The following is a 16,137-nucleotide window of genomic DNA, read 5'->3' on the forward strand; positions in this document are numbered from 1 at the left end:
AGGACAAATCACTCTAGCAGCTGAAACAGCACCCACAGCATTAAAGAAAAATGGTCTCCAGGAGCTCCAACAGGGACGTGCTTTAAGGAAAATGGTAATAAATGACACAGAAAAGAGACAAAAATAACAAAGTCTCAACCAAAAGGAAAAAGAGGAGTACTACCCACATATATTATTCATCCATAAGTTGGGGACTACCCAAATAAAATAACTTAGCATAAAAAAATTTAACTTGAAATATACTTACGGATCAATAGAAACTTTAATACAGGTCATGTTTTTATCCCTCTGTTTATTGTCAGCAGCATTAACTACGAAATTAAATATGTCTATGAGTAATATACAAAATTACATAAATAAACAAATACATGGACAGAAATGTGCATCACTGCTTAACATAAACATCTACATATGTTAAAAATCAAGGAAAATAATTACTGCTAACTCCTAGTACAAAACCTTATTTTCCAAATAATATTTCTAAATTTTACATCATACCATATTACTGCTGTTTTCCACCAAAAAAGAGGGGAAAATTTGTTAGTGATACATAAAAAGAAATTAAGTAAGCACAAATATCTGCATTTTAAATCCCTCAATTCAGGTCTAAAAGTAAAAACTTTTGTTTAATTATATTTTATCTTGCTAACAAATAATTACTTTCTACTGATCCCTTTGAATAAAGTAGTAATTTTATAGGCAAACTGAAATGAAACTAACAAATTATTTTTTAATTATACAGAAAGTCTTTATTAATACTCAGATATCAAAATTCTAAATCCCATGCACTGTAACTGACAGTGTTCATTAGCCATTGCTTAAAAAAAAGTGAACACAATCATAAAAGAGATATATTCCTGACATACACTGTGTAATCAGCCTAAAATAGTAAAATGAGGTAGATAGTTGAGAGGCAAGAGTAAAGGTACAAAATGCAACCAGTGTTACTCTTTTGTTACTTCCCCAAAGACCAACAGAAGAGGGTCAGAGAGTCCCATACAACCCCACTGTCTAAGAAATCTCAAGTTACACGAATGAGGAGGTAAAGCAGAGAATCTCTACAAAATCCTTGGTTAAAAATACTTTGAAAGTACAGACACTCCCTAGGAGTCAATCAGGCATTCACACTTCGTTGTAATTTAAATCATGTGACTTGGAGCAGACAGAGATCATTTAGTAACCATTTAGCACTGGTTACTAAACTTGGCTGCCCGATAGAGGTACCTATTTGGCTGGTAAAAACACAAATTTACATGTCCCACCTCCAGCTCACTGAATCCGTAAAATCAGTCCCAGTAACCTCTATACTTAACATGCTCCCCTGGTAACCATGATGCTAGCGAATCCCAAATGACTATATACATAGGAGTACAGACCAACTATGAGATTACATACAGAGGTACAGACTAACTATGGGATTACAAATATAGCACATTTATTTTACAGATGAACAAAATGAAACACAAAGATATGAAACATAGAGATATGAAAGTATTACAGCTAGTGGTATAAATCTTCTGAAGAATTTTTGTATTCAAGATAAAAGTCAGAGACATACCTTTAAAATTTATTCTGGTAAGTCTGGTTGTATATATACAGGAAATTATAGTGACAACAGAAACACATGCATTAAAACCCAAGCAAGTACTCACCCAAAATTTCATCAAAGATCTTGTATAAACCTGGCACAAAGGTAACCTCTCTGCAATTCATTCCTACATCTTCATCATACACCCACATTAACTGCATTGAAAGAAAAATTCAAAAATACTTTACAAATCTGTCACATCAATTTTTCATAGTATAATCCACATTTTGTCGTTTACTGTAGTAAATACTTAGATCTCCAAAGTAGAAAAATATATACTTCAGTAATAGTCAACTTCACTATTCATATTAAACCTAAAAAACTTTAGAATTGAGAAACTCTTCATTTTTTATCATCTGTATTATTATTTATACATGAAGTCAGCTTTTATACAAGGCATCAAGAATTGTTAGAAACAGTTTTTAAATAAAATAATAAAAATATATTTAAAATATTATATTCACTTTATAATCTTACTTCATTACATTTTCTATAGTATAGGCAGCACAGAATAACATAATCTGAACAAAGCAAGACTTTGAAGTCAGAGATCTAGCATCGAATTCAGCTCTTACTAGTTGAGAGATCTGAGCAAGTTACTTAAACTTATTTAAGCTTCCTTTTCTTCATCTATGAAATGGAGATACAGAATCACTTCTCCAAATTTTCAGGGTCAAGCAAGATAATATACATAAGCCAAGTCTACAGTAAGCATTAAGTAAAAGTGTGTATGTACAAATTCTAGAAGGTACTACCATTAAAATAAACCACAGCATATAAGCTTAAGTTCATATGGCATCATTTTACTCTTTATTTCTTTCTTCTGATAGCTTTTATCCCTAGAAAGAAATGAAGAATTTCTACTTCTTCTAGATCTCACCCTACTTTACTCATGACCATAGAGACCTGAAATTATGGACTTAAAAAGCATATACTTAGATAAGCTTATCAATATACTAAAAAGCAGATATAGATGCACATCTTCTAATTTCAATCAATTTAAGTAAATAATTACCTGTGTCAATGGCTCCACTGACCCAATATATGTATCTGGACGAAGGAGAATGTGTTCAAGTTGTGTCTTCTTCTGATATACTCTCTCAACAGACAACTTCTTTGAAGAATCATTTTTGTTTGCAGTTTCTGACTCTTCCTTTTTGGCAGCATTGTTCTGATCAAAAAGAGTCTAAAATTAACCAAAAAATCAAATTTAAATAACCTACCAAGGTGTAAACTAAAATGTGTATATGGACACATAGCATGGATTTTCTTTCATAATGACAAAATTATCTTTCACACTCATTGTTTTTTCAGTCCTAAAGAGAGTACGCAGGTCTATTTACTGTCAGTCTAGTGGATTTTCTGTTTGTTTGTTTGTTTGTTTGTTTGTTTGTTTGTGAGTCAGAGTCTCACTCTGTTACCTAGGCTGGAGTGCAGTGGCACGCTCATGAATACCTTCCGCCTCAGCCTTTCAAGTAGCTGAAACTACAGGTGTGCAATACCAAGCCTGTCTAATTTTTTGATTTACTGTAGTGTCAGGGTGTTGTCAAGTTGCCCAGGCTTGTTTTGAACCCCCAGGCTCTGACAATCCTTTTGCCTCCACCTCTCAGTGCTGGGATTACAAATGTGAGCCACAGCGCCCAGCTAGTTTTTTTGTTTTTTTTGTTTTTGTTTTTGTTTTTTAACAATACAGTATGAAGCTGTAGTTTTGATTTAGTTCAAAATGTGAGTATAGTTACCAGAATCACTAGAATATTCTCCAACTATTCAATCCAAAAATATAAGTATCTCTCAATTCTGTTAAGATATCAAGTTAATTTTTATGGTCCTCAAAACCCCAAGGAATGTGAGTCTAGTCTGGTTAAGAAATCACAAGGACTGAACCTAGCTACCAGCAGGGGTCCCAAAAGCTTCCAGATATAGGGTCCCTGCCATTATGCTACTGTAAAGGGTGGACAAAAATAACTTACACAAAATATTAAACTATGCAGTTAATAAACACTGAGATGGCTGAGAATAGCATAATTCATGAAAACCTCAAATATCACACATTTGTAGGTCATGTCAATAATTCCTCACATATCAGCTCTGAGTGCCCAATAAGGCACCCTGTGATTGTAGTTTCTCTACCAGTTCCAAGAAGTCAGAGGTTGGTGATCCTAATTCTAGCCATTCCTACAGCAGATGAGGATGTCAAATCAAATTCCAAAGGTCTAGAAATTCCCACCTTCTTAAGAGCAGCAGAGAATACACCTCTTCTTCTGGAATTCCTTAATGCTGATAAACACAACACTCTACTAAGAGAAAGGTACTAGGATACCCTATTTTTTGAGAGTCAAGAAATAACTCACATAGAAGACACAATGAGACTACCTTCATGGGCCTTTGAACTTTAGTAGAAATGAAAGCAATAAAAGACTAACAAAAGAAAACAGATTTATGAATTTAAACAAGCAGTATACAGCTTCAAATCAGGGCCTAGTTATAAAGATATCACCATCTTTGAGGTTATCATTTTTAATGTCATTACATATATTTAAAAATAAAAATGCATAACCATCTGAGTAGTCTAAATGAAGACAAGAATTTTAATTTGCACACCTTTAAGGAAATTCAACATTAATTATAATTTTCCAATGCAATGTATTTTATTTGAAAAATAGATTTAATAATGCTTCAAAATAAGAGTATTAAAAGTAATACTGCTAGATTTTATACTCTATTCTTATACATTCCAACATTTATAAGTTTACTCATTAACACTGCTCAATTAAAATAGCTTTGAACAATGAAAATAATTGTTTCATAAGGTTTTCATATTCTACTTCTACCAAAAGTTAGATAATAAACGAGGTGGCCAGAAATGTGAAATTTTTTTTAAATACTAGATAATCTCAGGAAGAGATAGTTGATTTACAGAAATATATCTAACAATAAAAATATTATTTCTAAAATGGTTCCTCAGTAGTTAGAATAAAGATTATAATGACTAAGATCACACTCTTAATAGTGCTCAAAGATGACAGATGCTATGGAATTGAAGGTGTGTAACTTTTTACCATTAGCTTAGAACTACAATTCTAAGTTTGAAATTGTTAAAATAAACATTAGAGATATATAGCAACCATACCAGTAAAGGCTTTTTTATCCAAGCTATTCCTCCAAAACAAGTCCCATCACAAAGAAAATATTTTCAAGAGTAGACTAAATCAGAGGCTAATGTCTACCTAATTTGGACTTCTGTATTTGGTTCTGATGAGTTACACTGAGATAAACGGACATACAGAGATGGAAAGCAGGAGTCCTGCCTCACTCCTTTTCCAATAATTTACTTTTCCATACTCTCTTACTAATAATCACCACCTCCTCTTCCCTACCTCTGAAGAGGATATAAGAGATTAAGAAATGTCTGGCTTGGATCCACTAGACCCCTGTTAAGTTAAAAAAATTGTCACTCTTGCTAAGATAATGTCTCAAAAATCAGAAAACATGTGAGTGAGGTCAGAAAGATGGCAAAATAGAAAACCACAATACCTCCTTCCTCCATGAAGATGTGGAGTTAACAACAACATGCAATCCAACTGCCTTTGTGAGAAATTCAGGAACCACTTAGGTTCCTGCACACCAGGTGAGCATAAAACCACATCAAAGCCCATGATCTCCCCCAACCACCTGCTCCAGCAAGGCAAGACTGGGAGGAAGGCTCAACTTCCAACATCTTTCTGAGGAGGAAGAAAAGTGGAATGTACCACCATTTGGAGGTGGGGGTAGGGAGGAGTCTACCCTAGAAACTGGGTTCTGCGTTTATTGAATCTAAGTACTGACAGAAACAAGGTGCCAGGTTGGGAGCTGGTGAGAACAACAGCAATGAACATGCTTTAGCATAGCATCAAAGACTGCAGTATCAGAGACACACAAGGTGAAGCTCCAGTACCAGAGCTCACTGGATAGACAGGGACAGGGACAGGGACAGGGAGAATCCCAGAGTAGACAGAGGCAAACCTCTCCAATTAAAAGAGATTACACACACAAGCCCAGAGAGGATGTATCCCCAGAAAAGATCAGCAAGATCTCTACATTCTTTAGCTAGATGAAGAAAGTCTTCCCAGTATGAAACCAGTAATGAGACATCTGGAGAGGTAGCTGAGCTTTCAAATGCCAAAATCCCAAGAGAAAATGACAGGACATACAAAGGAACAGGGAAACATGGCCTATTCAAAAGATATGAAATCTCTAGAAATTGACCCTGAAGAAATGGAGATATATGAGTTATCCTTATAACTGTCATAAGCATGTCCAATGTATTAAATGGGCACAGATAAACAAACAAACAAGCAAAAATCAGTAAAATAATGCATGGACAAAAGAAACTATGAAGAAACAGAATGCATGAACAAAAGAAACTATGAAGAGACAGAAACTATGAAGAAAAAGCAAATATCATTTCTGGAAATGAAGAATACAACAAATAAATTGAAAGTACACCAGAGGGAATCAACAGCACATTTGGCAAAGTAAAAAGAAAAAAGCAATTTTTTTTAAGACTAGTCTCATTCTGTCATCCAGGTGTGATCACAGCTTACTGCAGCATCAAACTCCTGCGCTCAAGTGATCCTCCTGCATCAGCCACCCCCGTAGCTGAGACTACAGGCATGTGCCACCATGCCTAATTTTTTATTTTTATTTTTTTATTTTTTGTAAAAGTGAGGTCTCTTTATGTTGCCCAGGCTGGACTCGAGCTCAATCCTCCTGACTCAGCCTTCCAAGTACTGTGATTTCAGCCATGAGCCACTGTACCCAGCCCAAAATCAGCAAATTTGAAGATAGGATTTTCAAAATTACCAAAAGAAAGGAGTAAAAAGACACAATAATAATAATAATAATAATAATAATAATAACAAGGCAAGCCTAAAAAAGGACTTATGGGCCACCATCAGTCAGAACAACATACATACATAGAATTCCAACCCACACATGCAGAGCCCAATGGATTAGCAGTCCATTGCCATAACCATTAAGTCACCTCATTACATCACACACACATTATAAAAATCTCAAAGATAAAGAAAGGGAAAAATAGGTAAATAGTCTAGTTGACAAAACAATGGCTGAAAACTTTCCAAATCTGGGGGAAGAAATAGGACATAAAAATTCAAGAAGCTCAAAAACATTCCAACAAGAACAAAGCTAAAAAGAACAACATTAAGACACATAATCAAACTGATAAAAAAAATCATAAAGAATCTTGAAAGCCCCAAAGAAAAGTGAATCATCATATTCAAGGGAGCTTCTATTAGATTATCAGTCAAATTATCAGCCAAAACTTTGCAGGCTAGAAGGAGGTGGAATAATATATTCAAAGTACTGAGAAAAAACCAATGCCTACCAAAACTATATCCAAAAAACTTCCCTTCAAAAATGAAGGAGAGCTAGGTGTGGTGGCTCATGCCTGTAATCTCAGCACTTTGGGAGACTGAGGTGGGAGGATATCTTGAAACCAGGAGTTCAAGACCAGCATAGTCAACATAGTGAGACTCTGTCTCTTAAAAAAAAAAAAAATTAGCCAAGCTTGGTGGTGTGTGCCTGTAGTCCCAGCTATTTGGGAGGCAAAAACAAGAGAACTGCTTGAGCTCAGGAGTTCAAGACTACAGTGAGTTATGATTGTGCCACTGCACTCCAACCTGAGCAATAGAGTGAGACCCTGTGTAAAATAAATAAAGGAATGAATGAATGAATAAAATGGAGAAGAAATTAAGACTTTTCCAGATAAACAAATGGTAGGAAATTCATCGTTGCTAGATTTGTCCAACAAAACAATGCTAAAAAGAGTTCTTCAAGTTGAAGCAAAAGGACAAAAAAACAAAAATCAACACGAAACCATACAAATATATAAAACTGCCTAGTAAATGTAAAGTCTGAGGAAAATGTAAAAAGTTCAAGGAAAAATTGAATAAAATGATAAAAATAAAATAAAATTAAGCTAAAAACAAGGAATATAAACTTTATTTCCCAACATAAACTACATCAACTTCAAGACACTTTTGTATGTAATGCTACCAGCCATTTAGTCCATGTCTAAAGAACTGAGGATCTGAGAAATTTAACCATTTAAGTGCAATCTTTTTCACATATAGACTGAAGAAAAATTGGTACCCTTAAAGATTTTTTAATATTAGGAAATAAAAGGAAGTCAGAAGGAGACAAATCAGGATGGTAAGGTGGATGCCTTTTGATTTTCCATCAAAACTTGCAAAGTTGCCCTCGTTTGATGAGGGAAACGAGCAGAAATACTGTCATGGTGGAGAAGGACTCTCTAGTAAAGTTTTACCAGATGTTTTTCGGCTAAAACTTTGGCTAACATCCTCAAAACACTCTCATAATAAGCTGATGTTATTGTTCTGTGCCCTCCAGAAAGTCAACAAGCAAAATGCCTTGAACATTCCAAAGAACTATTGCCATGGCCTTTGTTCTTAACTGGTCTGCTTTTGAGACATTGTCTTCATAAACTTTTGAAAGTCATCAATAATTTCACCATTCTTCTACCCAAGCATCACCATAAATTTGGTATTTGTTCCTACTTCAATTTTAGCAGAATTCATGTTGGTCTGATAGGGGCTTTTCAAATTGATATCTTACCCCTCTTAGTTCCTCAAACTAGATTTTGTCCAGATATGTTATAACAAGTTAGTACAAGTTTATTTTGGCACACAAAAAAAATTTGAAACAGAGAACTTAACACTATAGACCAATTGGATCTAACAGACATATACATAACACTCCATCCAACAGCAGATACATATTCTTCTCAAGTACACATGAAACATTTTCCAACACAGACCACATGTTAGGTGACAAAACAAGCCTTAAGTTTAAGAAGATTATAATCACATGAGGTATCTTCTCCATCTATAAATGGAATAAAACAAGAAATCAGTAGCAGAAGGAAAGCAGAAAAATCATAAATATATAAAAATTAAACTATTCACTCATATCTGGAAACAAATGAAAACAAAAATACAACAGACCCAAATGTATGAGATACAGCTAAAACAATATTACACTTATCATTAAAAATGAAAAAAGATCTCAAATCAACAACTTAACTTTACACCCCAAGGAACTAGGAAAAGAACAAACTAAACCCAATTTTAGCAGAAGAAAGGGAATAATATATAGAGTAGAGCAGAGATAAATAAAATGGAGAATAGAAAAACAACACAAAAAACATCCATGAAATCAAGAGTTTTTGAAAAGATCAATAAAGCTGACAAACCATAGATAGACTAAACAAAAAAGAGAGATAAGACTCAAATAGCTAAAATTAAAAATAAGAGAGATATCACGACTGATGTCACAGACATAAAAGGAATTATTAAAAACATAGGAACAATTATATGGCAACAGATGAGATTACCTAGAAGAAATGTTTAAGTTCCTAGAAACATAATCTACCCAGACTGAATCATAAAGAAATAAAAACTTTGAACAGACCTATAACAAGTAAAGAGACTGAAGCAGTAATCAAAAACTTCCCAACAAAGAAAAGCCCAGGACCAGATGACTTCACCAGAAAATTCTACCAAATATTCAAAGAAGAATTAACACGAATCCACAAACTATTCCCAAAAAATGAAGACCAGGGAACACTTCCAGAATCATTCTATGAGGCCAGCATTTCTCTGATACCAAAGCTAGACAAAGACACAACAAGAAAACTATAGCCCAATATCCTTGATTTATTATATAGATGCAAGGCCAGGCACGGTGGCTCACGCCTATAATCCCAGCACTTTGGGATTCAACATCTTTTCCTGATTTAAAACAAAAACAAAAACTAGGAATAGAAAGAAAATACCTCAATATAATTAAAGCTATATATGAAAAGCCAACAGCTAACATCACACACACTGGTCAAAGACTGAAAAATTGTCCTCTAAGATCAGGAACAAGACATGGATGCCTAATCTTGCCAACATTCAACTCAGTACTGAAAGTTTTAAAGCAATTATACAACAAAAGAAAATAAAAGGCATACACATTGAAAAAGATGTGAAATTATGCTCACAAACAGCACGAAAAGTCCAAAAGGTTATGCGCACATACACAAACTATTATAACTAATAAATATTCCAGCAGAGTTGCAGGATACAAAAATCAGGTGTGTTTTTATACAGTAACTGTGACAAATCAAAAAAGAAAATTAAGAAAAAAAAATCCCATTTACAATAGCATCAAAAAGAATAAAATGCTTAGAAATAAAACTAACCAAGAAGGTTAAAGACTTGTACAGTGAAAACTACAATACATTAATTAAAGAAAGCAGATACAAATAAAGGAAAGGACATTCTGTTTTCATGGGCTGAAAGACTTAAAATACTGTTAATATCAATGTTGTCCAAACAATCTACAGATTCAATGCCAGCCCTATCAAAATCCCAACAGTAGTTTTTGCAGAAATAGAAAAAAACCATCCCCAAATTCATATGGAATCTAAAGGTCCTGTATAAGCCAAAACAATATTGAAACAGATGAACAAAGTTAAAAGCCTCACACTTTCTGACTTCAAAACCTAATTTTACTACAAAGCAACAGAAATCCAAGACTATGGCACTGGCATAAAGATATCTATACACAATAAACATAATAGAAAGTGTAGAAATAAAACCTTGCACAAATGGTCAAATAATTTTGGAAAATGGTGCCCAGACTATACAATGAGTAAAGGACAGTCTCTTCAGCAAATGATACTTGGAAAGTTAGATAGCAACATGCAAAAGAATGAAGTGGGACCCTTACCTTACACCACATACAAATATTAAGTCAAATGGATTAAAGACCTAAAAGTAAGACCGAGAACTACAACACTCCTAAAAGAGAACATAAGGGGAAAACTGTGGGACACTAGATTTGGCAATGCTTTCACAGATAGGACACCAAAAACACAGGCAACAAAAGCCAAAATAGATAAATGGGACAGCAAATTCAAAAAGTTCCGTGCATCAAAGAAGAAAATTAACAGAGTAAAAAGGCAACATATGGAACGGGAGAAAATGCTTGCAAATCGTATAATGGATTAATATCCAAAACATATAAGGAACTTCTATAACTCAACATCAACAAATGACCCAATTTAAAAAATGAACAAAGGACTTGAATAGACAATTCTCCAAATAAGATACACAAATGGCCAAGAAGCATATGAAAAGAGACTCATAATGACAAGAGAAATGCAAATCAAAACCACAGTGAGATAGCCTCAATGAGATAACCCACACTTATTAAGACAGGCCATCAAAAAATAACAAATGAGGTCAGGCACGGTTGCTCGTGCCTATAATTCCAGCACTTTGGAAGGCCAAGGTGAGAGGATTGTCTGAGCCCATGGTTTTGAGACCAGCCTGGACAACTTGGTGAGACCACATCTCTACAATAAATCAAAAACTGAGCCAGGTGTGGTGGCGCATGCCTGTAGTTACAGCTACTTGGAAGGCTGAGGTGGAAGGATCGCCTGAGCCCAGCAGGTTGAGGCTGACGTGGCTGTGAGTGTGTCACTGCACTCCAGCCTGGGTGACAGACTGAGACACCAACTCCAAAGAAAAAACAAAGAAAAAAGAAAAAAAAAATGTTGGCAAGGATGCAGAGAACCCTTGTGCACTGCTGATAGGAATATAAAATGCTGCAGCCATTATCAGTAAGGAAGTTCCTAAAACTAGAATCACCACGCATGTCCAGCAATCTCACTTTTGGGTACATATCCAAAAGAAATCAAAACAGAATCTTGCTTATCACACCATTATTTATAATAGCCAAGAGACAGAAGCAGTTCAAACGTCCAATGTTGAATGAATGAATTTTTTTAAAAGGGGAAAGAAACAGAAACAATAGTAAATAGAAACAATGGAATATCACACAGCCTTACAGTAATTGGTCTTTAGTGGATATAGTTTCAGTTTTGTAAAATGAAATAGTTCTAGAGATCTGTAGCACAACAACGTAAATATATTTAACTCAACTGAACTCTAAACTTAAAAATGGTTAAGATAATGGTTTTTTACAACTTAAAAAAAAAAATCAGTGAACATGTGAAATGTACCTTGCTTTGCCAATTACTATCATTTTCTCTAGGAAGAATATATAAATACTATAAAATAAGTGTGGTAATATACTTAGAACATCTTATGCCAAAATATTTTTTCTAAATATCATGTGACAGGTGTTGAGGAAAGAAAAAGCAGCAGCATTTTATCTAAAGTAACAAAAAGCACTGAAGCATATATTATTTGTAGCATACCATAATAGAGGTCATTTGTAAATATTTCTAATCATTATGATACTAAAAGGACTTATAAAATTATATTAACCTTTAAATCTGGATATCTCATTGAGTAAATATGTTTATGATTACCATACTAAACACTTGTGTTAATTATAATCTATTGCTATAGCATTTATATACAATTTATATTAGTAAAGATAATCAAGTACTTTTGCATTATTTGGTAGATAAAACTATACTATTTAGTAGAAACATTACAACACAAGAGTACACGTAAAACCCATTTTTGTCAGAAAAAAATGTTCAATATATGCATGCACAGACAAAAATACTACAGAATGTTAATAAAAACTCTAACAGAATGTTAATAAAAAATTTTCTACAGGAAGTAGAAATACGAGTCATTTTTATTATTTTTTTGATAAATGTTTTCTAATTCTCTATAATGAATACTTAAAGGAATATGTAAGAAGCTTATTAACCCATGTATGTGAAAACATAATTAAGTAAGAATAAAATTTAAGGTTTCTTTTTCTAGAGGCAATATTTATACCTACTTATTACTTCTGCAGCCCCAACCTTTTCACTAGAATCTAAACAAAAAAGTAAGTAAAATCAAAACAAACAAGTAAGGCTGGCAGCCTTGGCAGAACAGAAAGTAAAAATTAATGGACTTCAACATGTCCTTTACATTCTCATTCTCAACAAACAGTAGTTTGCACTGCTCACTGGCTCACTAGCAGCAAACACAGGAGGTTCTCCCGAGACATCTATAAGCTTTTCTAACAGAGACCTGGAATAATGGTCTCTGTCAACTCCTGATTATTAGCAGAAAGCAGCCCCATAGTAATGCCCAGGCCACTAAAAATCAAAATTTGGGGGTGAGGGGAGAGAAGGGAACTTCCCTCAGCTAATAGGATGTTCCCATCCCTAGAATAGGTGTGGTCTTAGAAGCGAGAAGCTAAATGGGAAATCTGTTGCACCTTCTCCCTGGCTGTCATCATCACTATCACTATCTTTACAAAATGTCATGCTGGGTACCTCTTCAGTTTTAACACTGTTGCTGATAATATTCAGAAAAGAGAAGAGGAAATTAGCTTGAATAAACAGACCAGCAAATTCTTTTGTAATCTACATGTTTACAAAAGCACTCTCAATTTCACAGATGATAAAGGACAGTGATGTATATTTGACACCTGTAGGTTTACAGAATTATGCTCATTTTAGACACTGAAAAGAAGTCTTTTGATTTAACTTTTTCTTATTCTTACATGTTCATAGTAATATGATATCATTTACTATAGTAATTGTGCTCAGCACTCACAATGAATAAAAATTAACAATATAACTTTAAAAATAACCATTTAGCAAGAGCATTGTAAATAAATTTGCATTTAGGTTTAATAATTGAAAACTTATGATTGATGTTTATGTATAATCTACTTCATTGCCTTAATTTGTGTGAAAAATTAACAAATTATTTGTAATAATAAATAATTCTAGCACCCAATTACATTGGAGTCTAAGAAATCAAGGCAATATTTTCATTTCCAAATAAAATGAAAGACAATGAAAATGCAAAATAATCACCATATTAATATAAATGTCCTACACATAACTAAAAGTTGTTTTAATTCTATTATTGTTATGTGATGATGCTGTAACTGACTTCTTTTCTGAAGTTCAAATGCTGGTTGCCAAATTAAACAAACATTATTGAAGAGTTTTAAATTATAACAAAATATATAATTACATAAGCTTAATTATAACAAAATATAAAAATGCATAAAGTCTATGTTTAAAATATGAGCCTATCTTACAGCACTTTTGCAATATTGCTAACTCCTAAAAAAAAATATAGATTTACTATTTAACCAAGATTTGACCTTTACCAAGAACACTTCTCAACCCCCAGAAGAAAAGCATTCCAATAAAACCTCCTATTTTTCAGAATGAGTATACACCAAGATTTAAAAAAAAGACTCTTCCATGCACAGAGTTGTCACCTGACATATAGCAATTTGGGGCAATCACCCACAGATCCTGTTTTTCTGTGGTAGAATGAACTGCTGACAAAGAGGGAAAAGGAGATGGTTTGCCAGTTGGTACTAAAAACAACTGAGCCACTCATTGACATCACCAGCACAGAAAGTGAACCATCACCAAGCCAACAAGAGTGGGGCTAGGGGCTGGCAGCCTAGCAACAAGCCCCTTCTCTTACCTTCCGTACAATCCCCACAGACTTAACATTAATCTTTTGTAATATCTCCTCTTTCTTTTCTCCCTCAAGGCTGCCATCACATGATGTTCATTTTAACTATATTTTGCCTATACAAAAATGCACAGGGGCCATGTTACCTATGCGCCACTCACGAAGCGAAAGGCAGCAAGTGGGCCCCATCTATGCTCCTTCAGAAGTGCTCTCCCAAACCAAGAAACAAGGAGAGCTGGATGATGAAGGATACTTAAGACAGTAAGAAATGCTTATATTTTGCTATAAATTTTTTTTTAAAAGACCCATATGACAAGACGAATGCTTATCACTGGATTTAAAAAGGTATATGTGTACCCATCTGAGAGTTACTATATGTCAGGCAACATGGGAATCATATGGATAATCTCAATTCTTACATAAGAGCTCAATGAAATAGAGGCTATTATTATTATTATTATTATTATTTTTTTTTTGAGTTGGAGTCTCACTCTGTGGCCCAGACTGGAGTGCAGTGGCCGCTCCCGGCCACCGCAGCCTCGACCTGCTGGGCTCCAGGGATCCTTCCGCCTCAGCCTTCCAAGTAGCCGGAATTACAGGCATGCACTACCACGCCCGGCTGATTTTTTGATTTATGGTAGAGATGAGGTTTCACTGCCCAGGCGGGTCTCGAACCCGCGGGCTCAGGCAATCCACTCACCTCAGCCTCCCAAAGGCGCGGGATTACAGGCTGAGCCACCGAGCCCGGCTTCTTCTTCTTCTTCTTCTTCTTATTATTATTTTTGAGTTGGAGTCTCACTCTGTCCCCAGACTGGAGTGCAGTGGCCGTTCCCAACCACTGCAGCCTCAACCTTCTGGGTTTCGGTGATCCTTCTGCCTCAGCTTTCCGAGTAGCCGGTATTACAGGCACACGCTACCACGTCCGGCTAATTTTTGGTTTATTGTAGAGATGAGGTCTCGCCAAATTGCCCAGGTGGGTCTCAAACCCGCGGGCTCAGGAAATCCACTCACCTTGGCCTCCCAAAGCACTGGCATTACAGGCTGAGCCACTGAGCCCAGCTAGAGGCTATTATTATGACTCCCTTTTTATAGATAACTGAGGTCTGAAGAAGTGTTTTCCCAAAGCCGAAGCTGAATTATGAAATCAAGTGATTTGATTTCATATTCTATACTCTTGGTATTATGCAATTCTAGATACATATATCCTGAAAAGGAATATATTCCTTAGAATATACTCCTTGTGTGGAAAGGTAAATGAAAGGACAAGATAGATAGGTGTATTGCAGAAGTCTCTTACTCTGTCATATCAGAATATAAAAGATGTTGTTTTGTTTTTCAATGTTTTTATTAAGTGGGAGGCTGTGCAAGTTAACAGTTAAGAACATAAACCTAGGTTAAACCCCACCTGCACCTTAGCCATGTACGTAACAGTTTGTTACTTAATCTCTAGGTTTCCCTCTCTGTAAATGGGAATAACTATACCTATCTCACTTTTTCTTTAAAGTGTGTCCTATTTGTACTAAGTTCTTTAAAAATACACATAAAAAAATCAGCCGGGCGTGATAGTGCATGCCTGTAATTCCAGCTACTCGGAAGGCTGAGGCAGAAGGATCACCGGAGCCCAGCAGGTCGAGGCTGCGGTGGCCGGGAGCAGCCACTGCACTCCAGTCTGGGCGACAGAGTGAGACTCCAACTCAAAAAAAAAAAAAAAAAAATACAAGAGTTGGTTTTTAAAGGGTTCTTAGTAAAATGCAACAGTTGCCATTACATAAGTATCTAACAGATCTGAAACTACAAATGGACACTCACTTCTATTCAGAAAAGTCAACAGTTTACAAAAAGTGTGTCTAAACCAGGCTCGGTAGCTCAGCCTGGAATCCCATGCTTTGGGAGGCTGAGGTGAGTGGATTGCCTGAGCCCGTGGGTTCGAGATCTGCCCGGGCAACTTGGCGAGACCTCATCTCTACAATAAATAAAAAAATCAGCCAGGTGTGGTTGCATATGCCTGTAATTCCGGCTACTCGGAAGGCTGAGGCGGAAGGATCGCCAGAGACCAGCAGG

General features: G+C 35.2%; 1 protein-coding gene across 1 annotated transcript in view; it reads right to left on the reverse strand.

Moving 5' to 3' along the window:
* The window catches only part of TOP2B (topoisomerase (DNA) II beta), a 48,434-nt gene extending 45,666 nt beyond the window's left edge, over positions 1-2,768 (reverse strand). Inside the window, exons 1-3 of the mRNA XM_008059245.2 lie at positions 2,604-2,768; positions 1,653-1,743; positions 248-311 (exon numbers count right to left, since the gene is read on the reverse strand). Coding sequence (XP_008057436.1) covers positions 248-311; positions 1,653-1,740 — 152 coding nt within the window. The 5' untranslated portion in view covers positions 1,741-1,743; positions 2,604-2,768. The remainder of the gene's footprint in view (positions 1-247; positions 312-1,652; positions 1,744-2,603) is intronic.
* Between the last annotated feature and the right edge of the window lie 13,369 nt (positions 2,769-16,137).

Source organism: Carlito syrichta, unplaced genomic scaffold (assembly GCF_000164805.1).
Source record: "Carlito syrichta isolate Samal-C Ts95f unplaced genomic scaffold, Tarsius_syrichta-2.0.1 Scaffold303979, whole genome shotgun sequence".
Taxonomy (NCBI): Eukaryota; Metazoa; Chordata; class Mammalia; order Primates; family Tarsiidae; genus Carlito; species Carlito syrichta.